Source organism: Loxodonta africana, chromosome 18 (assembly GCF_030014295.1).
Source record: "Loxodonta africana isolate mLoxAfr1 chromosome 18, mLoxAfr1.hap2, whole genome shotgun sequence".
NCBI classification, from domain to species: domain Eukaryota; kingdom Metazoa; phylum Chordata; class Mammalia; order Proboscidea; family Elephantidae; genus Loxodonta; species Loxodonta africana.
The window spans coordinates 79,004,832-79,029,495 of NC_087359.1; the positions used below are offsets into that span (position 1 = coordinate 79,004,832).

A 24,664-nucleotide genomic window follows, 5' to 3' on the forward strand; every position below is an offset into this window, starting at 1 on the left:
GTCTAGATTGAAGGATATTCCAACCAATTTATGACCATTAGGTGGAATTATCAGTTTCTCTAGCATTTGCATATCGATGTCAGTAGTGGTGTCTTCCTGCCTGTTTCCTATGTTCCATCACATGTTTATTTGACACCTGTGACACCACATCCTCCTGATTCTTGTCTCCAAATATTCTTTCTCTGTATCTTTCACTGTTTCCTTTTCCCTTATCTGTAAAGCTCTGACCTTTTTCATGTACATCTTTTCTACTGCCCACGCTGTCCATTGGGGATCTCATCTATTCCCTGAGGCACACAGCTTTGTGTTGAGCCCAGCCTCTCTCCTGAGCTCTACTTTCATATTTCATCCTCTTACGGTGTATTTCTACCTGAATGTGCTGTGGTTCCTCAAGAGCAGCATTTTCCTAAAACCAGCTAGCTCCATCACCTCTTCCCCTGGTTTTCTTATTTCTATTAGTTTTACAATTCTCCATGTCACCCAGGTGCCGCACTGTACCCTTCATTCTTTCTTGTTGTTTTCTTTTCCTACCTCTCACAGTTACCAAGTCCTAACAATTTTCCAATCAAAATATCCCTTATACCTTTTCGATTCCCACTTTGACTACCGTTATTCACAGGGGATTACCGGTGTAGACTCTTAAACTGTCTCTGAAAAACTCCCTGTCTCCTGTAAACCATGGCATTGGTCTTCTTTGCCTCTGTGCCTGTTCTTGGAATTATCCATCTGCCTCTAATGTTACCCTCTCCACCCTTCTCTTCCTTCTCCTACATCTCCTCTTGGAGGTCTAATTGAAATGCCATCTTCTTGAAGACTTCTCAGATAAGTCCACCGGTGAGTGATCCTTTTTCCAATGAATTTCTGTAGCCCTCTGTCAGTCCCATTCTTAGACACTCTCTGGCCCCGTCACCTTCTGTAAACCTCCACGAGAGAAGCCTGGGGCCTACAGAAAAGGAGCAGCCTTAGTGAGTGCTTGAATTGCATGGCTTTGCTTCTGCGTCTTGCCACTTCCTTTCGTCCCTGTGGGTGGCAATAGGATTATCATCTCCCTCTAGTCATCTTATCGTCCTCTGGCCCCCAGGACCATCCGTCTGTTGTGTGCAACCCTCCACTAGTTGCCTGGAGCTTATCACTCAGTTGAGACCTTTATTATTTGCTACCTTGTGTTACAGTCATTAATGTACGTCTGTCATCTCCCTGTCAGCTCAGGTCTGCAAGAGCAGGCGTGAGACCACATACATCTGTATCCGTTACAATCCTAGTACCTAGCACAGTACTGACCGTGGTATTCAGTAAACGTTTGCTGGGTGAGTGATCGAACCCAGAATATCCACCTTTTCTTTTATTCTTGAGTTAAAGGAAAATTAACATTTTTTGTGATGAACACATGATTTTTATCATTAGAAAAACGTATTTGAGACGATTAGGCTATAAAAATAGTTCATGTCATTAATGTAGTCAGTTGCTTTATATGGAAGACGGCTTGTCCTTTGTCTTTTTGGCTTTTACAGTCTGGAGCATGTGTTGGTAATGATACATCGGCTCTGTTTCCATGTTGCAGCTCTGGTTGTAAGTACCACGTCAGCTGGATTTGCATTGGCTCCAGGACCTTTCGACTTGCCCTGCTTCCTACTCACTGTTGCCGGAACTGGCCTCGCGTCCTGTGCGGCCAACTCCATCAACCAGGTCAGTTTGCCGCTCTTCAGCTCAGTTACGGTATTGTCATTTTTTCCTAGACTGCAGTATTGTCACATTTTAAAAGACCTTCCAAAATAATCTATATTGATGGATTAGCACTGTGAACTTGTAAGAGTAATTTGTCTTTTCTTTTAAGGTCAGTGGCTTTCACATATGTTCAGGTAAGACAGCAATGGGGTATCTGCTTCATATAACCAGGAATCCTTGGGTTGAGAAGTATTTTAGAACTGTCCTAATTTTTCCTCTTAGTGACATCCTTGTCCATCCATTTCAGGTACCTTTCCCAGACCTTGTCATTATTATCTGCTGGTCTTTCCTTGGTTTGATTTATTTTCTTTTAAAATCACTATTATACTTAGTAGGGTATATTTTAAATAAGCATATACAGCTTTTTAAAAAAGTAGTTCAGTATTCAGTTAACTTAGTATATGAAATCAGAATACATTTTAAAATTAATTAGTATACTATTTTAATGTGCCTTTTCCTCTATGATTTTAAACATCAAAATATTTCTCTAAAAATTTTCCCCTCCCTGGTCACTGTAGTCTGCCTTAACATTGTGGCTTTTTCTTAAGATATTACAGTGAAAAAATCTTGGCTAAAACTTAAGGAAAGTCATTTTCGTCACCAGAACACCCAAGAGGAGTTGGCAGAGTTTTGAAAGAGGAATTCAGGTTATGAGCAGGGAAACAGCTGAGTGGATGTATCATTGATAGTCTGCAAAGTATGAGAACTTTAATTCGATAATGCCCCAAATCATGTGTTTCTGGGAGAAAGATCAATCTGTTTCAAATAAGGCTTATTTTTCTGTTATTATTTTAATGTCAAAGCAGTCTGCTAGTGAGGTCCAGATCGTGCCGCCGCTTTGCCAGAAGTCCGGCTGGCTTCTGTAACCACGATGCCGTCTCTTCCAAGTTGCTCCTTCCTTTTGCTACCGCTGCCTGTATTTCTTGGCTAAGGGAATAAGCATGCTGTGAGCATATTTTTAATGAAAATTTGAATGAATAGCAATATAAGTAAAATGGAATTTTATTTGGTTATTTGAGGTCTGTTTTTCAGGTTTTGTTGTTGTTGTTATTGTCATTTGTCTTATTACCTTTATTAAGTTACAGATCTAGGTCATGACATTGAGCCAGGAGCACATTGTTGTCTTCAGGCTCCTTTAAACAGAAGAGCTACATTGATCCTTGAGATACTAACTGCTATCTTCTGTTGAAATTACATAGATTCAAAGAAAAGATTTAAAATAAAAATTTGCGGGTTCAGGAAAAAAAGTAGTATCATATGGTTCAGAAATCCTAAAATATTATAAAATGTAAGAGAGTTGCCTTGCATTGGAGCTGCTTTCCTGCCTCACCATCCCAAAAAAAGGGGGTTCAAGAATTCACTATGGGGAAAAAACAAAAACACTGCCTGATGTAACTAGAAAGTATCTGGAGAAAGAAAAAAAGGGAATGATTTACGTTTAGGCAGAAATTTATAGAAACTCAATGCAGACCAAGGTTTTAGAAATTCCAGAAGGCCTGTGTTCAGGTGACTGCTTTATTTTAGAGCCTGTGGGAAGCATGTCTGTCTAGGGGGCAAGCGGGGCTAACTGCTGGTATCTCCGCTACGACGGATGAGAGGTTAGGTTACCGCAGTGGGAACGGCACTGTATCCGTCTCTAATGAGACTGCAGGAACTTAAAGCACTTAAGCCCTGAACAAATGAACTGCACAATTAGTGCTACCTGTTACTGTGATTAATGTAGAGGTGTGGTCTGTTTGTGGCCCACATCCTTCACGTTTTCAGAATCACGTTATCTTCTGGTTATCCCTCTTAATGGACTTAATGGGAAGGGAAAATGTGTTTATTTTCCTTACTGTACTAAGAGAGTTGGATTGTGTTTGCAAACTAAAATGTGTGTGTGTGAAAGTGTGTGTGAGTGTGTGTGAATGTGTGTGTGTGTGTGAATGTGCGTGTGTCTGTGTGAATGTGGGTGTGAATGTGGGTGTATGAGTGTGTGTGAATGTGTGTGTGAGTGTGTCTGTGAATGTGTGTGTGAGTGTGCGTGTGTGTGAATGTATGTATATGTTCATTACAAGTGTGTGTGTATTTATAGGTACATTCTTTACATCTAAATGTGTGGTGATGCCTTAGGGTCAGCAGACTTTATTCTCTACTCTTTGGTAGACATGTTGGAGTTATGCGTCAATTCTGGTAAATCAAAGAAATACTGCTGAAAAGGTTGATAAGTCAAAAAAAGTAGACATTTATTTAAGACATACATAGTCATCCCTCGGTATCTGTGGGGAATTGGTTCCAGACCCCCACAGATACCAAAATCTGAAGATGCTCAAATCCCTTATATAAAGTCGCATACTATTTGCATATAACCTACGCAGACCCTCCTGCGTGCTTTAAATCATCTCTAGATTACTTATAATACCTAATACAACGTAAATGCTGTGTAAATAGCTCTTATGCAGGACGTACTGTTTGGGGAAAAATGACGAGAGAGGTGGAAAATGCTCAAACCATGAGAACTAGAGAGACTGAGCGTCTGTGAGATGACGGGAGGCTACAGCAGGGGATGCCTGTACGTCCTTCATTTGCGTGGATTCAGTGTAGTGCTTAGCATACAGCAAATTCAGGTTTTGTTTTCCAGAACTTTTTTTTTTTCACAAATATTTTCCATCTGTGGTTGGTTGAATCTGCAGATGCGAAGGGCCAACTGTAATGGAAATAATGGATTGTGTACCAATACGGCTTTTTTGAGTCGTGACTCTCGGTTTGTACTGTCTGGGTCATATGTATGGGTAAACCAGAGACAGATGGTTTGGGGACTTGTTGCCTTCCTACTGGTCTCCTTATCACCCCAGCCTAGCAGAGGTCAGGCTGAGTGTCTTCCTGAACTTTCCTTGTTTCTTCATCTCTTCTTAATCTCCAGTTATGTTTTGTCTTTCTTGATAGTTGTTCTTCTGAATCCCGTAGCTCTTGCTTCTCTGCTCTGAACTGCAGATTCCACTCCCTGTTTTCAGGGTTAGTTTGAACCTTAACTGACTGATGAGTGATGACACTGATGTAAAAACTGACTGTGTGGCAGATCCCTGGGAGACTATATCTTTTCCTTATCGCATACACACTGTCTTTGTTTTAGTGACAAACTGCGTTTAAGGTTTAATGTGAGAATTCCTGATGCCTTGGTATGTATTTATACTTCAAAATTTGAGTAATTTGATGATTCTGAATTCCGCACTGAGCTCCCAGACACTGAAAGGAATAGGAATTGGGGGTGTGCTGGGAGGAGGGCAGGGGGAATGGACAGTGAAGCAGATGTTATTTGTTATGCCTGTGCTTCCTAACCCCGTCCAAGTATTGAGAATTCTTTGTCTCTTGCTATTCCTAACGACTAATGGAACTTCAGAGTGCTTTAAGCAAGATATCAGACCTTTAAAATGTGTGTGTAAGTGATTAAGTAAATCCAAAACTCACATTTTCATGACCACCCAGTCCTGTCTTACCAATTTTCTAGGAAGTTTTAGAAAATATTTTTTGGCAAGAAGGGGAAATTACTTACCTGTGTAATTAATCTTAAGGGAAATTTCACTCTGGCATTTCCTTCAGATCCTATGCCAGATTTCTCCCAGAAGCAGTGATCACAGGAGGAACAAAGAAATTTAAGGGGATTTGAATGATGGAGTGTAGAGATAGGGTGAAACAAAAGAGAAAATTTGGTAGTTAATAAGATTTATGTATACTTGTAACCCAGAGAGTTCTTAGACCTTAAAATGTACTGTGTAGCCTTAAATATTACCTAATACATAGTTTTAGCTTTTTTTCTAACTGGGATTTCTTTACTACCTGAGGATATATATCTGCTAGTTGAAAGAAAAAAATTAACACTGAAATAGACGATTAATGTAATGTCCTAATATTTTCATTAATATGTCTGAGTAAAATTAGCAAACTTACAGTTGATAATCTAGAAAATGCCATTTTGTCTATTACTATAAAAAATTTAATTTTGTCTATTACTGGCACTAGTTAAATAAGCGAGATTTAACAGTTCTATATGTAATTTTCCTAAACAGCTAGCTAAAGATATGTGGATAAAAATCTGTCTTCTCATGTTGCTGACATTGTATCCTAATTTAAAATAACGGGAATTAAATATTAACGTATGACCTCATGAATATGAACATATCTTCAGACTGGATTACTAGTTCTTATAAAGACATTCAGGTATTAGCAAAGGACACTGTTTACTGTGCCTGGATTCCCGCCATGATTCTTCCTCACTCTTGAATAAATGACGGACAGAATGGCAAAATGACTTATTCTAACAAGCATACAATCAGTCCTGAAAACAGACATGTGGACAGTCCCCTGATTCACACTCCTAGGTGTCTTCCCACAAGAGGAAATAATTTATAAGTTTTTCAGCAGATAGCTATCCAGCCATCCCAAATACCTCTGACTTAAATAAGTCAGGTTATATAAAAAATGACCCTTTTTAGTTAGTACTCGGGGAACATTCAGCCTTTAAAATTTTGTTTTAATGCCTTTGAAAGGCACCAAAATGTGAATGAACTGCTTCTTCCTTCTGCATAGTTAGAATTATTGAGGGCGGACAGCTGTTGAAATCCTCTTGAAGTTTATCTGCCCGCTAGAAAGTAATTCTGATTTGGCTAGGACCAGAAAACAAAATGTCATTAAGCAGTAGAAAATACTAATATTCTGTGCTACTCTTTTCTTGAAAGTTATTTTCTGAAGGGATCCTTAAACATCTATTGATTACTTATGCTAGGGATAAAAAGACTAGTCCCTACTTTGAAGCAATTCATGGTCTGGTAGAGGAAGGCAGATGTGTAAATGAATACAATAAAACAATAAAATATGTCAGTACTGAGATAAAATGCAGCCGTTACCGTAGGTGTACGTAGGACGGCTTAGGGAGTGGTCATTCCTACCTATGGAGGTCAGGAAAACTTCACAGAGAAGGGACCAGAGAATATGGACCAGGTAGATGAAGCACGGGAAGGAAACTTTCCAGGCAGAGGGACCGTCATGAGTAAAGACACAGAGATGTAAAATTGTACGCACAGGGAGACTGTTCAAGAACTGCCAACGTTGCAGTGCAGCTGAAGCCTCAGGTGCAAGGTGGGGAGCATGCTGTGAGAGGTTTTTGAAGAAGCTGGCAGGGGCCAGGCCGTCAAGGGCCTTGCATGCCTCTAAAGTATTCAGACTTACCCTATACATGTTGGACAACCATTCCAGTTGCCGGAGAGTCGATTCTGACTCATGGCAACCCCACATGTTTTAGAGTAGAACTGTGCTCCATAGGGTTTTCAATGGCTGTATTCTTTCAGAAGCAGATTGTCTGGACTGTCTTCTGAGGCATTGCTGTGTGGGTTCAAACCACCAACCATAACACAATTAATTACTTTCTCTTACATTTAGGATAGAGAAGAAAGTCCTAACTTTGAACTACAGACTAGGCATGGTCGGCTTCTCCAGCCTCATCTCTTTCCATGTTTCAGCCATAGAGTTTTACACAGGCTTCTCCCTCTGCCTGGAACCCTGGAGGCCCTGCCTGTTTAACGCCTTCTCATCCTTAAGACCTTAGCTAGAGTGTTCGTTCATTCATTCAAGAAACGTTTCCTAGGCACCTGTTATATGGCAGGCACTGTGCTTGGTGCTAGGGATACAGACAGGTTGCTTCTTGGTGTTCACAGTGGAATAGTGCGATATAGACGATAAATACGTTAGCAAGAAAATACCAGGTAGTGGTAGTGTTGTGATGAGAATAAAACCAGAAGGTACAACAGCATCGCAGCTTCATAGAAGGCTTCCCTGACCCTCCAGAACCCCAGAGCCACTCAGCTTTTCCTCTCTATCACAGCACGTAGCTCTCTTTTAATGCTTTTCACAGGTTCTAAGCACGGCTTTGGGTGATCATTTGATTGCTGTCCCCTCCATCAGACTGGGAGATCACTGAGGGCAGGAAGCATAGCAGCATCAGTGACAGCAGCGCCACCTACTGGCTCAGTACAGGCTCGGGAGCCCATGGCCCGGGGCAGCTTCTATGATTTGGGGCCGTTTACTTAACCTCTTTGGAATCAGTTTCTCATCTGTAAACAGTTGAGATTGTGGAGAATTAAATGACACACAGGTAGTCCCTGACTTGTGACATATTTGAGTTACTATGTATGCTACGTGTGGGACTTACAACCGTCTTTTTTTTTTTTACATCTTATTGTTAGCAATCTATACTATATACAATGTTAAAATATATCTGTAAGTTTATATGTAATGTTTCCAGCCCCCCAAAACAAATAAAGATGAGATTTACAAAGATGCTGATAATAAAAGGCAATAATAATGAAAAAAAAAGAGGTACCAGCTTAGGCCAGAACCAGGGTAACACGGAATCATTGGAACAGATCCCCTTTATCAACTGAGGACTACCTGTACTAGGTGCTTGCCCAGGGGTCTGGTACATAGTAAGTATGCAATTAAAGTTAATTATTATTTTTCTCAAAAAAAAAAAAAAAATGTTGCTGTTGAGTCGCCTGTGAGTCGCCTGTGAGTGAGTCGCCTGTGAGTCGCCTGTGAGTGAGTCACCTGTGAGTGAGTCGCCTGTGACTCATGGCAACCCTGTGTGTTACACAACAGAACTGCTCTGTAGGGTTTCTTTGGCTGTAATCTGTATGGAAGCAGATCTCCAGGACTTTCTTCTGCACCCCTGCTGGGTGGGTTTGAACTGCCAACCTTTAAGTTAGTAGTCAAGCACAAGCCGACTGAGTCACACAGGGACCCTTAATTATTATTACTGTTTGTAAAAATTGATTGAGGAAGGGAGGTCGAGAGATGTGCTCTCTAGTCCGTGGAGTAAAGCTGGGAGATAGACCAATTCAGATGACAAATAAAGGAGTCAAGATGGTGTGAGCCTGTATCTACAGATTCAACATAGTACCAATCAAAATTCCAACAGCTTCTTTAAAGAAATGGAAAAACAAATCCTCAGTTTTATGTGGAACAGCAAGAGACCCCCATTAGCTAATGTAATTTTGAAGAAGAACAAAGTAGGAAGACTCACACTTCCTGATTTCAAAACGTTATACAACTGCAGTAATCAAAACAGCCTGGTACTGATATAATAATAGACACATAGGCCAGTGGAATAGAATTGGAAGTCCAGAAATAAACCCACACATCTACAGTCAACTGATTATTGACAAGACTGCTAAGTCCACTTGATGGGGAGAGAAGAGTCTCTTTAATAAATGGTGCTGGGAAAATTGGATTTCCACATGTAGAAAAGTGAAACAGGATCCATGCCTCACACCATACACAAAAAGAAATCCAGGATGGATTAAGGCCCCATGTGTGAAAACCAAAACCAGAAAATTCTTAGAAGACAATACAGGGGAAAGATTGGCAGGCTTAGCGTTTAACGATGGGTTATCTGATATGATTAAAAAAAAAAAAAAGCACGAACAGCAAGAGACAAAATAAATAAATGGGACCTCATAAAAATTAGATACTTTTGTTCATCAAAAAGCATTACCAAAAAAGTGAAAAAACAAGCTACCAATTGAGAGAATATCTTTGGAAACCGTGTATTTGATAAGAATCTAATAACCAAAATATATATAAAAATTCAACAACTAAACAACAGAAAGACGACCCAATCAAAAAATGAGCAAAGGACTTGAACAGACATTTCACCAAATAAAAATATTGAAATGGCCAAAAAACACACGATGAGATGTTCAACGTCTTTAGGCATCAAAACCATAATGAGTTACCATTTCACCCCCACTAGGTCGCTATGAGTCAGAATTGACTCGACAGCAGTGGGTTTGGTTGCTGTCCTCTCCCTCAGACTGGAAGATCACTGAGGGCAGGGAGCACAGGTTTAGCATGGCTAAGGAGCTCGTTAAGCACTTGGCTGCTAACTGAAAGGTCGGTGCTTTGAACCCCCAGCAGCTCTGCAGGATAAAGATGTGACAGCCTGCTTCCGTGAGATTACAGCCTCGGAAACCCGATGGGGTGGTTCTGTTCTATCCTGTAGGGTTGCTATGAGTCAGAGTCAACTTGACAACAATGGGTAGGATACTTAAGATTTTTTTTTTTTAACTGTGCTTTAAGTGAAAGCTTACAGATCAAGTTAGTTTCTCATACAAAAGTTATACACACATTACACACGTTATTATGTGACACTAGTTGCTCACCCTATAACGTGACAGCACATTCCTCCTTTCCACCCCAGATTTCCTGTGTCCACTCAACCAGCCCCTGTCCCCTCTGCCTTCTCATCTCGCCTCCGGACAGGAGCTGCCCATTTATTCTCATGTCTCTACAGGAACTAAGAAGCATACTCTTCACGAGTATCGTTTAATATCTTATATATACTCCAGTCTAATCTTTGTTTGAAGAGTTGGCTTCGGGAATGGTTTTAGTTCTGGGTTAGCAGAGAGTCTGGGGGGCATGCCTTTTGGGGTTCCTCCAGTCTCAGTCAGATCATTAGTCTGGAGGATGGCTAAGATTTAAAAAAAAAAAAGGAAAATAATAAAATTTGGCGAGGGTGTGGTGGTAGGAATGCAAAATGATACAGCCATTGTGGAAAACAGTGTGGCGGTTCTTCAAAAAGCTAAAATAGAACTATCTTGTTGTGGAGTTGATTACGACTCATAAAGACTCAATATGACAGAGTAGAACTTTCCATAGGGTTTCTTAGGCGATAATCTTTATGGCAGCAGATTGCCAGATTGTTTCCCCCGTTGAGTTGCTGGGTTCGAACCACTGACTTTTTGATTAATAGGTGAGCACTTAACATTGCAACACCAGGGCTCCTGTACCACCCAGCATTTCCACTGCTAGGAATATACCCAAGAGTCTTAAAAGAAGTGATGCAAACAGACGTGTACATCAGTGTTCATTGCAGCACTATTCATAATAGGTATAAGGTGGAAACAACCTAAATGCCCTTCAGTGGATGAATAGATAAATAAAATACTGCTCCGTCAGAAAAAGAAATAAAGTCCTGATACATGCAACAACATGGGTGGAGCTTGAAGACATTGTGCTGAGTGAAATAAGTCAATCACAAGAGGGTAAATATTATATGGCCCCACTTACATAAAAAACAGTAACAGGCAAATTTGTACAGAGCAAAGTTTATTAGTGGTTACCAGGGGCAGGAGGGAGGCGTTAAAAAGGAACTATTGCTTATGGAACACTGAGTTCTGATTTACGGTGATGGAAACATCGCATTGATTAAGGGTAGGGTTGCACAGCTAATTACTGTCAGTAAGTTGTATACTTGCTAAAAGTTGAATCAGCAAAAATTTGTGATATGTATGTATGTTTTTAACAACAACAAAAAGGAAGAGTAGCTGCTGAGACTACCTATGTACAGCCAAACACCTCATGGAATTTGGTTTCTTGACTTGGAGGTTTAGGGTGACAGTTTCATGGGACATCCAGTTATTTGGCCTAATATGGTTTTTAGTGCCTCTGCTTTAGCTCCTAGTCTGTTGCATAGTGCCTGGGGCCTTAAAAGCTTGCAACTGGCCATCCAAAGCACAACAATTGGTCTCTATTCACCTGGAGCAGCAGAGGAAGAGCGAGAGTCAGGAACAGGAAGAGCAAGAGTCAGGAACAGGAAGAGCGAGAGTCAGGAACAGAAGGAGAAAATGGAATGTGTACCTAATTACCTATATGAACAGCTGCCCCTTTGCCATGAGACCTGAAGAGCTGGATGATGATCACCTACCATCACTGAATGTTCTCATCAAAGATCCTACAGAAGGACGCTGACTAAAAGGGGGAAGAATAAGGAACAGAATTTCAAATTCTCGTAGAAATCCAGACTTTCTGGAGCCATCGAGGCTAGATGAACTCCCGAAACTATTGCCCTGAGATAATCTTTAAACCTTTTAGGCAAAAATATCCCCTGAATCCTTCGTGAAGCCAAACAACAGTTTAGCTTAATTCGTAAAGGATATCTGCCTTGGGCATTGTGCCCTCTTAAAGAACCATCTATATGGGGTTGAAATGACAACAGCAACTTGAAAGCTTAGGTAGGAAGCATAGGGACAGTAAGTTTATGTCAGGTAGCCCTGGTGGTGCAATGGTTAAGTGCTCAGCTTCTAACTGAAAAGTAGGAGATTTGAACCCACTAGCTGCTCTGTGGGAGAAAAGACCTGGTGATTTGCTCCCATAAAGATTATACCCTAGGAAACCCTGCTCTGCCCTATAGAATCGCTATGAGTTACAATCTACTGGATGGCACACAACAAATGTCTATCAATCAAGGAGGAACAATTCAGAAAAGGAGGGTAAGAATGGTTGTACAACTTAAAGATCGTAATCACTGTCGCTGCATCGTACACGTAGAAATTGTTGAATCTGTGTGTTTTTAACAACAATAAAAAATAAAGGTGATATGGACCTGAAGTTACATCAGTAGGAGAGGAGTTGAACTGGGAGGCTCGGCCATTGACTAGAGGTAGTAAGTAAGGAGAGGGAAGGGGTATAGAGAGGATATCTGATATGATTGGGTGGACAGAGAGTGTCATCCAGTGAGGTAGGGAATGCTGAAGAAAGAACAGGTCTTGGTGAAAAATAATAATTCCGTTTTGGAAGTATAGGTTTGCTGTACAGGTAGATATGAGTAAGGGCTGTATTGGATCTCAGAAGAGATCTTGCAAGGAGATAGAAATAATAACAATAGTAGGAGTGAGAATAGAAGACCAATGAAAACTTAGAATCTCTGGGCTGGGAGTGGTTTTAAATTTTTTGGTGATTTCTGTGATGCAAAGATAAAGATATTGGACAAATTGAATGAAAGTTATGCTGAAGGAGTAGGGGTGGATCAGCTCAGAATAAAACAGTCCTTACCTCCAAAGCTCTAGGTGCTGTGGCCTCAGCTCCTGCTGTCTCCGTTTGGCACCCTTGCTCACTCCCCTCCAGCCGCTTTGGCTTCCTGCCACTCCCCAGTCCATCAGTAACTCCTACGCAAGAGACTTTGCACTTCCTGTTCCCTCTGCCTTCTCATAGGTATAGCCACTTGACTTCATTCAAATTTCAGCTCAAATTCCACTCAGAGTTGGAGGAGCCAGAACACTTGTTGTGCTCCTCTGGTGTATTTATTTGACTGTCTTCCCACTAGAATGTCAGCTCTGTGAGAGCAGAGATTTGGTTTATTTGTTGCTCCCCCAGTGCCTAGGCGGTATCTGGTACATAGTAAGAGTTGAACAAGTGAATGACTGAGTAGGGAAGTAAGTAATGAATGGTGCTTACTGTCTGGTGGAGGCAAGAAGCATCAGTCAGAAATTACACAGGTAAGTGTAAAACCCCAACCACAGTGCACGGGAAGGCATTCAGGGCGTACAGCAGGGGACCCTGATCTATCCATGAGGAAGACGGTCAACGGCGGATCCATGCAAGATAAAAGGCCAAACTGGAGACCTGCTTGGCCTTCATTTCTCCCCCTTGGTCTTCCTGTATTGCTTCCTGGGATGAGAAGGGGATTCCCCAGGGACAGATTTATCTGTGGACCTCCACCCCAAGCTGCTTAGTTCCTGGGGTTACAGTTGCATTGCTAGGAAAGACTCTTGGAGGAGAGACGATACACAAGCCTCAGAAATGAGATTTTTTTTTTTTTTTTAAGTTATTCCCTGCACATGGTACTCATCTCAGATACCCACGGTGAGTATTTCTCTCTCAGAAGGAAACACTCTCAGATCCTGCTGTACGTGTTTTACTTGTTGTTTTAGAGCCACGTGTGGCCATGAGCAGTTGGAGTGTGAGTGCTCTGGCCGAGGTGCATGCTATTATTGGCCTTGGTATATGCTGGCCCAGTGTTGCTAGAACTGCTGGTTTTTTAATACAAGCTAGAAATTTGGATTTTCATGTGAGATTTCCTGAGTTTATATGTAGGCTCAATTTTAGAAACACTGTGTAGGCCAAACAAAACCTTTCAGTGGGCTGAAGTTGGCTTGAGCCCTCGTCCTCACCCCAGATCTTGGCCTTTGAAAGAGAACATACACTTTTTATACCGCTGTTTACGAAAAGAAAAGAAAAATCTTTCACAAGTGATGGTGGAATGTAGTTTCCTCTCTATTTTCATGCTGAGCAGGGTGAAGCACTGCATCTCTCAGGAGCTTAGATAGAATCAAGCTGATATAACTTGTAGATTAGGCTGCCAGCTTTGTTGGACATATGTGTCTCCTCGAGTTTTACCATGGAAGAGCTCATTATTTTTTAATGAAAAGAAAAAAAAGTGGATGTTACCACTTTAGTGTTCAAAGGTAAAGTCAAGGAGGGTCAATGAGAAATTGCTTCAAGAAACACCTGGAAATTGCGAACGTGTTTACAATTATTTCTCTACTGATAGGGTTATGTTTCAGAAAGTGCCAATGATTATGACAGCGTAACACAGCTCTTTGTGAAATTTAAGTCCAGTGAGTATCAGCACCTTCAAAGACAATAACAATTCCAGCCTGCATTTATCTGTCCTCCTGTGAGGAGTTCCTACAATGTGTGTTGTATCATTCCCTGTGAAATTCTTTGACTTAATTGTCTCTCAGTTATACACAGTTGTCTGAGGTCAGTTTTCCATTTTGCGGTTGTCAAACAGCTGTCAAAAGACCAGACCCTCAAGTTAATTTACATTTTGTGCCATATTCTGTTTAGTATGTTTCTTGGCTTAAGCATTTAAATAGTTATCCACATTTCTTAATCATCCTTTCCTCCATTATCCCATTCTTTCCCACAGATGTCCACATATACATCTTAGGATGATGATAAATAACTTGATCATTTTCCAAACATAGTTTTTTAAAAATTTATTTGAATTTTTTAAAAAATTGCTTGAACTGGACACTCAAGCCATTTAACTCCACTGGTCATTTTGCGAGAGGAGAAAATCAATCATGTCTTACTTATTTTCATCCATATATTCATTGTTGTTTCTATCAAGTTGAAATCTAAATAGTTGAGTATAGGGTTCTTAATTGCTTTCTAAATGTCTGTATAGGTTAGCGTGGTAGTAAAGAATTCAGCATTCATTTTTAGTAATTCATCGATCAAAGAAATACTTCTGGGTATGCCATTGCTGTTTTACCACAGAGAAGCTCACACTGCCAGCAGATGATATCAACACTATAATCCTCCGTGTTAGGTGTTCAGTGAACACTTCAGACTTCAGTAATTTGACAGAACAACTACAGTCATGTGCATATGTAATTCTCAGTTATGACAGGTAGAAAAGACCTAAAATGACTATTCTTAAATTTTGATCATTAGGGATTACTCTCTGGTACCACAATAGTATTCCCATATTAGTTATTTTTAACCTTTTACGTGAAAGTCATTTTAATCAATGTTCGTTTAGTACTTGCCTTCCATAAACTTGTATGTTATATAGAGCTTGATTTAACCTTTTCTGGATTTTGACACATTCTCCCCTGAGGTCTCGTAACTCCTTGTATACTTTCTGTTACATCATTTATTAATTTGCCCTTTAATTATGTTCTTATATATCTGAATGTTCCATTAGCCCATGAGCCCTTTGGCTACAAGGGCAAGTTTTATTTATCTTAATCCATAAACCCAAAACCCATTGCCATTGAGTAAATTCCAACTCATAGCAATCATGTAGGACAGAGTAGAACTGCCCCATAGGATTTCCAAGGCTGTAATCTTTACAGGAGCAAACTGCCACATGTTTCACCCATATCTTAATCCATAAACCAAAAACCAAACCTGTTGCAATTGAGTCAATTCCAACGCATAGCGACCCTATAGGACAGAGTAGAACTGCCCCATAGGTTTCCAAGGAGCTGCTGGAGGATTCGAACTATTGACCTTTTGGTACGCAGCCGTAGCTCTTAACTGCTGTGCCACCAGGGCTTGGATCTTAATCCATAGTACCTGGCAGATAGGACTTATGGGCATTCCCTGAATACTGATTGAATAAATAAATGAGAAAATGAATCAGCAAATGAGAACATCAGTTCTGCAATTAAAAGAACTTAAATATATAGTGTTCCTTTGTTATTCTAATTTATCAAAGCTGTCGTTTAAAATGAAATTACCTTTTACAAGGAAGATAATCTTGTTTGTACAAATTTTCTTGGAAATTTTAGTCATTTTTGAAAGGATTAGCATTGATACTGTAATAGAACAACTTCAATTAAAATTGGATCTATTCTAAAAGAACAGATAAAGTCAGGCTAAGGCTAATGACAATGTTAAAAGTTTGTTTTATAACAACAAAGTAGTTTTTTCTTAGGACACTAAGTGAAATTATGTATTAATTCCACCTTGTCATTCGAAGGTTTTAAAAACTTGTTCTCCATTAATTGGTATTCTAAGGTGATTTGGAGGTAACATTATAAAGTATCCATTCTCTGTGCTTACAACAAATACCTATTAATGAAAATGTATTTCAGTGATAAATTTCCTCACCGGAAACTTCATTACCAGAGGAAAAAATAAGATAGGAGGTACAGAAATGCACACTGTGCATGTGTCTTACTGCCTGCTCAACAGCTCTACTTCGAGTTCTGCAGGCTACCAGAAATGAAGCCTGGTTACAACTAGATCTCTGATCTTTTCCCGCAACCTGCGCCACCTTCCCATCTCAACTGCAGTCAGTCCAATCTGCCTGACTCGTTCATGACCCCTAGTTTTCTCCTAAACCCCACGTTTAATCCATCAAGAAACTCTACTGATTGTGTATAGAACATATACACATATACATACATAAACACGTGTGCATGCACACATACATACATACATGTCAGCTGTGGGAGCTGCAAGAAACGGCTGGAAGATGATTGAATCCTGTAGCCATTTCTCATAAACTTCACATTACCCTACCATTGTCCTTGCCCGAATTGTTGTAACAGCCTCCTAACTGATTTCCCTGCCTCCACCCTTGCCCTTCTTTAATTTTTTTTACTTGTTTTTATTTTTATTTATTTTTTTATTGTACTTTAAATGAAGGTTTACAGAACAAACTACCTTCTCATTAAACAGTACACATACTGTTTTATGACATTAGTTAACAACCCCACAACACGTCACCATTCTCCCTTCTTGACCTTGGGTTCCAATTACCAGCTTTCCTGTTCCCTCCTGCCTTCTCTTCCTTGCCCTGGGCTGGTGTGCCTCTTTAGCCTCGTTTTGTTCATGGGCCTGTCTAATCTTTGGCTGAAGGGTGAACCTCAGGAGTGACTTCATTACTGAGCTAAAAGGGTGTCTAGGGACCATATTCTCAGGGTTTCTCCATCTGTCAGACAAGTAAGTGATCTTTTATTGTGAGTTAGAAATTTGTTCTCCATTTTTCTCCAGCTCTGTCCAGGACCCTCTATTATGGCCCCTGTCAGAGCAATCAGTGGTGGTAGCTGGGCACTATCTAGTTGTGCTGGACTCAGTCTCGTGGAGGCTGTGGTAGCTCTAGTCCTTCAGAATAATGCTTCTCTTGTGTCTTTAGTTTTTTTCATTCTCCCTTGTTCCTGACGGGATGAGACCAGTGGAATATCCTAGATGGCCACTAATAGGCTTTTAAGACCCCAGACGCTACTCACCAAAGTAGAAGGTAGAACATTTTCTTTATAAACTGTGTTATGCCAATTGAGCTAGATATTTACCAAGACCGTGGTCCCCACAGCCCTTAGCTCAGTAATTTGGTCCCTCAGGGAGTTTGGATGTGTCTATGGAGCTTCCGTGACCTTCCCTGGACAAGTTGTGCTGGCTTCCCCAGTACTGTGTACCGTCTTACCCTTCACCAAAGTTACCACTTACCTATTGTCTCTTTAGTGTTTTTTCTTCCCCACCCCTCCCCTCCTTCATAACCATCAAAGATTATTTCTTTTTGTGTATAAACCTTCTTGTAACTTTTTATAGTAGTGGTCTCATACAATATTTGTCCTTTTGTGATTGACTTAATTCACTCAGCATAATGCCCTCCAGATTGATCCATGTTGTGAGATGGTTCACAGATTCATCATTGTTCTTTATCGTTGCATAGAACTCTATGTACCACAGTTTATCCATTCACCTGTTGGTGGGCATCTAGGTTGTCTCCATATTTTTGCTGTTGTGAACAATGCTGCAGTGAACTTGGGTGTGCGTATGTCTATTCATGTGACAGCGCTTATTCCTCTAGGATATATTCCTAGGTCTACAATCTGTTTTTAACATGACATCCGTAATGATCCTTTAAAATTATAAGTCACATCACATCACTCATTGCTCAAAACCTCGCAGTGACTGCGTGAGTGCCATCCTGCCACGCATCCTCAACTCCTGTGTCTTCACACTCTGGCCAACACTGAGGATCGTCATTCTGTCATGTTAAATTTCGAGAAAAGGAGGATGACCTTATGTTTATAATGCTTTAATTACAAATACTTATTAGTCATTTGTATTTTCTTATTAATTGCTATGATTGCCAGTTATATCTTTTGCCCATTTTTATGTTAAGGTATTTTTAAATGGTATGTAAGAGCTTTTTGTATATTAAGGATATTTTTTCCCAGTTCCTGTCTAGTTGATTTGGACTCATGGCAACCCCAGGTGCGACAGAGTAGAACCATGCTCCATGGGGTATCAGTGGCTGATTTTTCAGAAGTAGATCCCCAGGCCTTTCTTCCGAGGCTCCTCTGGGGTGCTCTAACCACCAGCCTTTGAGCTAGCAGCCAAGTGCTTTGACCATCTGCAGCACCAGGGACATTAGCCCTTTGTTACATGTTGCAGATATGTTTCCCAGCTTGTCCTCTGTTTTAACTTTTATTTATGTTTATGTGTTTTGGAACATAAGGAGGCCTTAAATCTTTTAATATTCAAACCTGTCATTTTGTCATGGTTTTTTCCTTGGTAAAAAATTAGAAAGGCCTTGTGTCCTAGTATGTGGATTAAAAAACAGTAAGTTATGAGGTGGGTTTGCTTTAATTTGGTTCTAGATTGTTATCTTGTTATCGCAGGATTATTTTGAAATGCCACTCTTGAACTATATTCTGTGGTACTTTGGATTTATTTCTACTTCACTAGTCTGTCCGTTTATTCTGTCCAGAACCACGCCCTTGTAAGTAGTATATCTCTACTATATACTTCAATATCTGAGAGAGTTAGTTTTCCCACAATCTACTTCTTTTTCAAAACTCTTTTGGTTCTTCTTACTGGTTTATTGTTTCATATAAAGTTGAAAAGCATTGTTTTGAAGTTCTTAAAAAAACAAAAACGTGTTAAGATTTTAATTAGAACAACATTATGCCCCAAATTTATGTGGGGCAAGCAGACAGCATTGCAGTAGCCCTTTTATCCAAAAGCACACTGTATTTCCTAGATTTTAAGGCCGGGGGGTGACTAATATGACACTAAGGCCAATTGCCAGGAGTTGGAATTCACTGCAATTCTTAGAAAATTAGGTAGATGGTGATACCATCCCCTGCACAGGGAGGACCTGGCTTGATGGGAAGATCATGAGTTCAATATTGAACATGTCGTGTTTGAAGTGCCGTCAGTATAATCAGGAGGAAATGTCAAGTAACGTTACTAAGCAAATTCCAACTCACGGCAACCCCACGACTGTCAGAGTAGGACTGTGCTCCCTCCGTGGGGTTCTCAGTGACTGATTTTTCCCAGAAGTAGGTCTCCAGGCCTTTCTTCCGAGGTGCCCCTGGGTGGACTAGAACCTCCAACCTTTCGGTTATCACTTGAGTGCATTAACCATGTATCCCAGTGCAATGCCAAAACCAAAAACCAAACCCGTTGCCATCAAGTTGATTCCAACTCATAGTGACCGTATAGGACAGAGTAGAACTGCCCCCATAGGGTTTCCAAGAAGCAGCTGGTGGATTTGAACTGCCGACATTTTGGCCAGCACCCATAGCTCTTAGCCATCACGCCACCAGCACTCTGATGCAACACTAAAACTCAAAAACCAAACCCGTTGCCATCGAGTCGATTCCAACAATTCAACAGTAGACAACATTAAATATACAAATCAGTTAGAAGGTGAATCCCAATTCAGAAGTGTTATAATATGGAGGAAAAAAGGACGTAAAAGAATCAAAGAAATATGCTATTTTTTCTGTTTGGTTACGTTTTCTATTTCTTAATGAAATGTAGTTTCTAAAATTTAGATCTTGCACATTTTTTGAGTGTTTATTCCTAGATTTTCTTGGTCAGCTCTTAGATTTTTTATTTCTTTAAAAATAGTTACATCCCTCATCCATTTTTCTTTTCATTTCTGCCTGTACTCAGGAAGCACTTTATTTTCATGTACCTAATTTTTTTTTTTTTTTTTTAAGTATGTTGTCATACCCTCCTTTAACTCTTCTCTTACAGTGTTGAAAGTAAAAAGCAATGCTATCCAAAATTTACTTTTGTTTTTCCCTAGTAGGACTTTTTCAGACATACATTCTACTGCCTCTTACTTCTCTTTTCCATTTGTTATGCTGGGGAGTTTTGACAGTCCCCCGTCGTCTTTGTTTATTTCCCCTGTTTATTCACCATTGAACTCAGAGAGGTACAGTCAGTCAGAGTGTTTACTTACATGCAGAGCAGGTGATATTTACTTGAATCTGCGGTGTCTGCAGGCTTGATGTTACAGTCCTCTGGCCTTGTGATTTGCAACAATTGATATGTGTATATCTGTTACCTGACTCTAACGTTTACAGAGTCTTCATCTTCTGCTCTGAGATGATATTTCTTGGTCCCACTTCCTGTGTTTTGTGAAAGCTTATAATTTATGCCTTATGGAAGCAATTCATTCAGGTATTTAACTCATCCGTATTGGGTGTCTGTTGCATACACTTGTCACTAGGCACTGGGGTACAACGTGGAAAGCAAAAAACCAACTGACGTGAGCCTTGCTTGCAGTGAACCTAACGCCTAGAGAGCAGTGAGGTGGTAGATGATAATTAAATAACCACAAATTTTATTTTAAAATTATGAAGTTGCCATTAGGGAGTGCTGCATATGAGAAGTTGTTGCTGTTACAAGATGCTGTCCAGTAGCTCTGACTCATGGTGACCTTATATGTAACAGACTGACATGTTGCCTAGTGCTGCACCCTCCTCCTGACCTTTCCAACCTCGGAGGCTCGTCTTCCAGCACTGTATCAGACGGTATTCTGTTGTGATCCATAACGTTTTCACTGGCTAATTTTTAGAAATAGATCACCAGGCCTTTCTTCCTAGTCTTTTGTAGTCTGGAAGCTCCACTGAAACCTGTCCACCATGGTGACCCCGCAGGTATTGAATATATCGGTGGCATAGCTTCCAGCATCTTAGCAGCAGGTAAACCACCACAGTATGGCAAGCTGACAGTTGAGTGGTAGAAGTGAGAGGTACCTGGTACTGTCTGCATTTGTAAAAGGCATAGAAGTGATGCCTGAGCTGAAATCCCCATGATTAGTTGGAGCTTACTAGGCAAAGAGGAGAGGGAAGAGTATTCTAGGCAGAGTGAAGAATATGTGCAAAAGCCCCGTGGCAGGAGGGAGCATGGCTTAGAAAAACTGAGAGCAGTTTGACTGGGCAGAGACAGGACAAGGGAGGTGAGGCTGCACAGGAGGGAAGAGCTCAGACTTTGTGTGGTCTTAGAGGCCATATGAAGATTTTTATTTGTTTGTTTTTTAAGAATATTAGGAAGCGATCGCTATGCTTTAAGCAGAGAGGGATAACCTGATGAGACTGTTACTTGAAAAGGCCACTCTGGCAGCTGGTGTGGTGAACAGATAGGTGAGAGCCAGGATGGATCCAGACAGAACAGCTCTGAGGCCGTTCATTGCTCTGCTGGAGGCGAAAAGTGATGGTGGCTTACACTGGGGTGACGCTGGAGGGAGCACATTTGAGAGACAAGATGAACAGCACTTAGCAACTGCTGGCAGTGAGGGAGAGAGGACGAGGGGTTGTCAGGAGGACTGCTCGGCTGTAGCTTGCAGAGCGGTGATACCATTCACCAAAAAAAAGAGGACCCAGGTTTGGTGCAGAATCACTACTGGGCATGTTGCATTTGAAGTGCCTTTAGCATAACCAAGAGGAAGTGTCAAGTACGTAGACAGACTGATACAGGTCTGCAGGTCAGAAAAGAGGAAGGTATTGCAGATAGAAATTTGAGAATCACCTGCGTAGAAATGGTAATTGTAGCTGTGGACACGAATGAGCTTAAATGGCCTAGGACTAGCCTTGAGGAGCTGCACCATTTGATGGCTAGTGGAGAACCTTGCAAAGGACACTAACAAAAAAAGAAAACCAGGGTATCACAGAAATAGAAGGGTGTGTTTCAAGACCTTTAGGAAGTAAGTATTTATTAGTGTAACGTTGCCAAGACTGAAAGGTTTTTTTGAATATAGTGATGAGGAGATCATTGGTGACCTTAGGAAGAGCATCTTGATGGTCTGTTGGGTGCGAAAACCACAGGCCCAGCGTGAGGCAGAATTCCAGAAGGTGTCACTCGTATAGAATAAAAATGAGTGACACTCCAGGAGTTGTGCCACACAGTAGCCATTGGGAGCCACACTGGAGAAAGGAATAGACGGTGAAATGGAGGCAGAGGTCATTAGATAACGCCAAGTGAAAACCCATCCTCTGAAGTATAGTGTCCCGAGACTTGCCCAGGCTTGGTCCCTCCCTTAGGATGACATTCTCCCTTTATAGGTTAGATCCCCAGAAACACAGAAATTATTATGTGGAGATTCTCTATCTTTGTAACAAGTAGTCTTTCCATTCAGGCATCGGTTATGCCTCCCTTCCCCATTCGTTGTCTGTCTTCCGCATCATTGACTTCCTTTCTTGGCATTCGCTCCTCTTTGTCCTTCTCCTCTGCAGTCAGGGAGGATGCATCGTGCTCACTCTGCCTGTGACTGGCTTCACTCCCTTCAGGGGGGATTTTGTTCTTAAATAGTTCTAATTCTGATTTTAATTCTGCAGTTGTATTTTTAAATTTGCTTACTCATGTCTTCCAGCACTCTTATCTTGTCTGCCTTAGCCAGCTGTATTTCATCTCATGTTTAATTTCAAGCTTTATGATCTGAATTTTATTGTGTATGTGAAATAAACATCGATCTAAAAAATTATATATTCTCAGGCACTTTCTAAGAATCATGGCAAGAAAAAATAAATAATTTGAAAAAATTAGGCCAGAAGCAAGGTTAATGCTTAGAGGTGCACATTGTAATGCCCTGCACTGTTGCTGGAGCGACTGCACCTTAACTGTGGAGGCTTTAAACAGCATACTAATCAAAGTGAAAATGAACACGTCATGCATCCCAACAGCTGCAGTGTCCCGGTAAAACCAAAACACCAACTCCCTGCCGTCGAGTTGATGCCGACTCACAATAACCCTATAGGACGTAGTAGAACTGCCCCATGGGGTTTCTAAGGCTGTAAATCTTTATGGAAGCAGACTGCCACACCTTTCTCCAGTGGAGTGGCAGGTAATGTTTGAACTGCTGACCTTTCGATTAGCAGCCATGTGCATAAACACTGCACCACAGGTTTGAGTCCTGGCTGTCCCCAGTTGTGCGCCATGGGGCAAGTTATCTAACCTTTCTGTGGTTTGATTTCTTCATCTATAAAATGATGATAAAATAATATCTACCAATACCATGCACTGTCATTGGATAGAGGTAGATAAGACATTATTTCTGGTCTCACAACCTTGTGGGAAATGTAAGATACATTCACCAATAATGGCAGCTCATGGTAGGAAGTATATAAGAGAGGAAGTTGTATGGGATATCCCAGAAGAAAGACTATCTCTAGCTCGCACAGTGGAAGGAGCTAGGGGAGGCTCCCAGATGAGGAGGCGCAGTTAGCAGGGCTGTGTAGGGTTTGCATGATCTAAAGGCAGGAGAGACAACTCCAGTCAGAAGAAATCACATGAGCCAAAGTAGGAAATCTGGAAAGCACACATGCACACACATATGTGTGGGGTGTGGATGTGCCTAGAATGTCGGCTTGCAAAAAGGAAGTCACTGGCCATAAGGCCAAGGTCCTTTGTGTGTGTGGGTGTCATCATTGCCAGACCAGAGAGTTCACGCTTGACTTAGTAGGAAATAGGGAGACGTTGAAGTAGGAAAAGCCTAGAGTCCTGTTGACCAGTTAGGGTGTTATTGCCACAATCCCAGCAACTAAAGGCAAAATGAACTCAAATGATAGTAATAATAAGAAGGAGGAAATGGAGTGGGTAGAAGGAGCTTTGTTCTGAGAAGTTAATTTAATTTGAGCTGTGATTTTATTGGAAACCCTGGTGGCATAGTGGTCAGGAGCTACGGCTGCTAACCAAGAGGCTGGCAGTTCAAACCCTCCAGGCACTCCTTGGAAACTCTATGGGGCAGTTCTGCTCTGTCCTTTAGAGTCACTGTGAGTTGGAATCAATTCGATGGCAATGAGTTTGGTGACTTCATTAGTATGATAATAAACATGTTGGCCTGCCATGAGTGACAGATACCACTTTCTGATCAGGGTTCTTGTCCTTATTGCCCAGACAGGGCTGCAAAATCTTCATTGTACCCTGGCAGTCACTGTCAGCCAATGGAAAGAGTTGGTATTTGCCAAGGTCTTACCAAGTCCTTGCTAGCCTACTTATTGTAGTTTTCATAGTTTCTTTGGTTAAGTTTTTTAAAATAATGAAAATCAAGAGTCTTATAAATAAGACTCCTATCAGGGAAAAAATATTTTTCCCTCGTGTTGTTGTTAGATGCCATTGAGCCGGTTCCGACTCATAGCAATACTGTACACAACAGAATGAAACACTGGCAGGTCCTGTGCCGTCCTCACGATCATTGTTATGCTTGAGCCTGTTGTTGTAGCCACTGTGTCAATCCATCTCATTGAGGGTCTTCCTCTTTTTCACTGATCTTCTGCTTTATCAAGCTTGATGTCCTTCTCCAGGGACTGGTCCCTTCTGAGAACATGTCCAAAGTACATAAAACAAAGTCTCACCACCCTCACTGCTA

General features: G+C 41.0%; 1 protein-coding gene across 3 annotated transcripts in view; it reads left to right on the forward strand.

The window, feature by feature from the left end:
* Window positions 1-24,664, forward strand: part of LOC100671416 (protoheme IX farnesyltransferase, mitochondrial) — a 210,254-nt gene that overhangs the window by 65,108 nt on the left and 120,482 nt on the right. For all 3 annotated transcript variants that reach the window (XM_064271809.1, XM_064271808.1, XM_064271810.1), the window contains exon 4: window positions 1,562-1,686. In XM_064271809.1, the coding sequence (XP_064127879.1) occupies window positions 1,562-1,686 (125 nt within the window). The remainder of the gene's footprint in view (window positions 1-1,561; window positions 1,687-24,664) is intronic.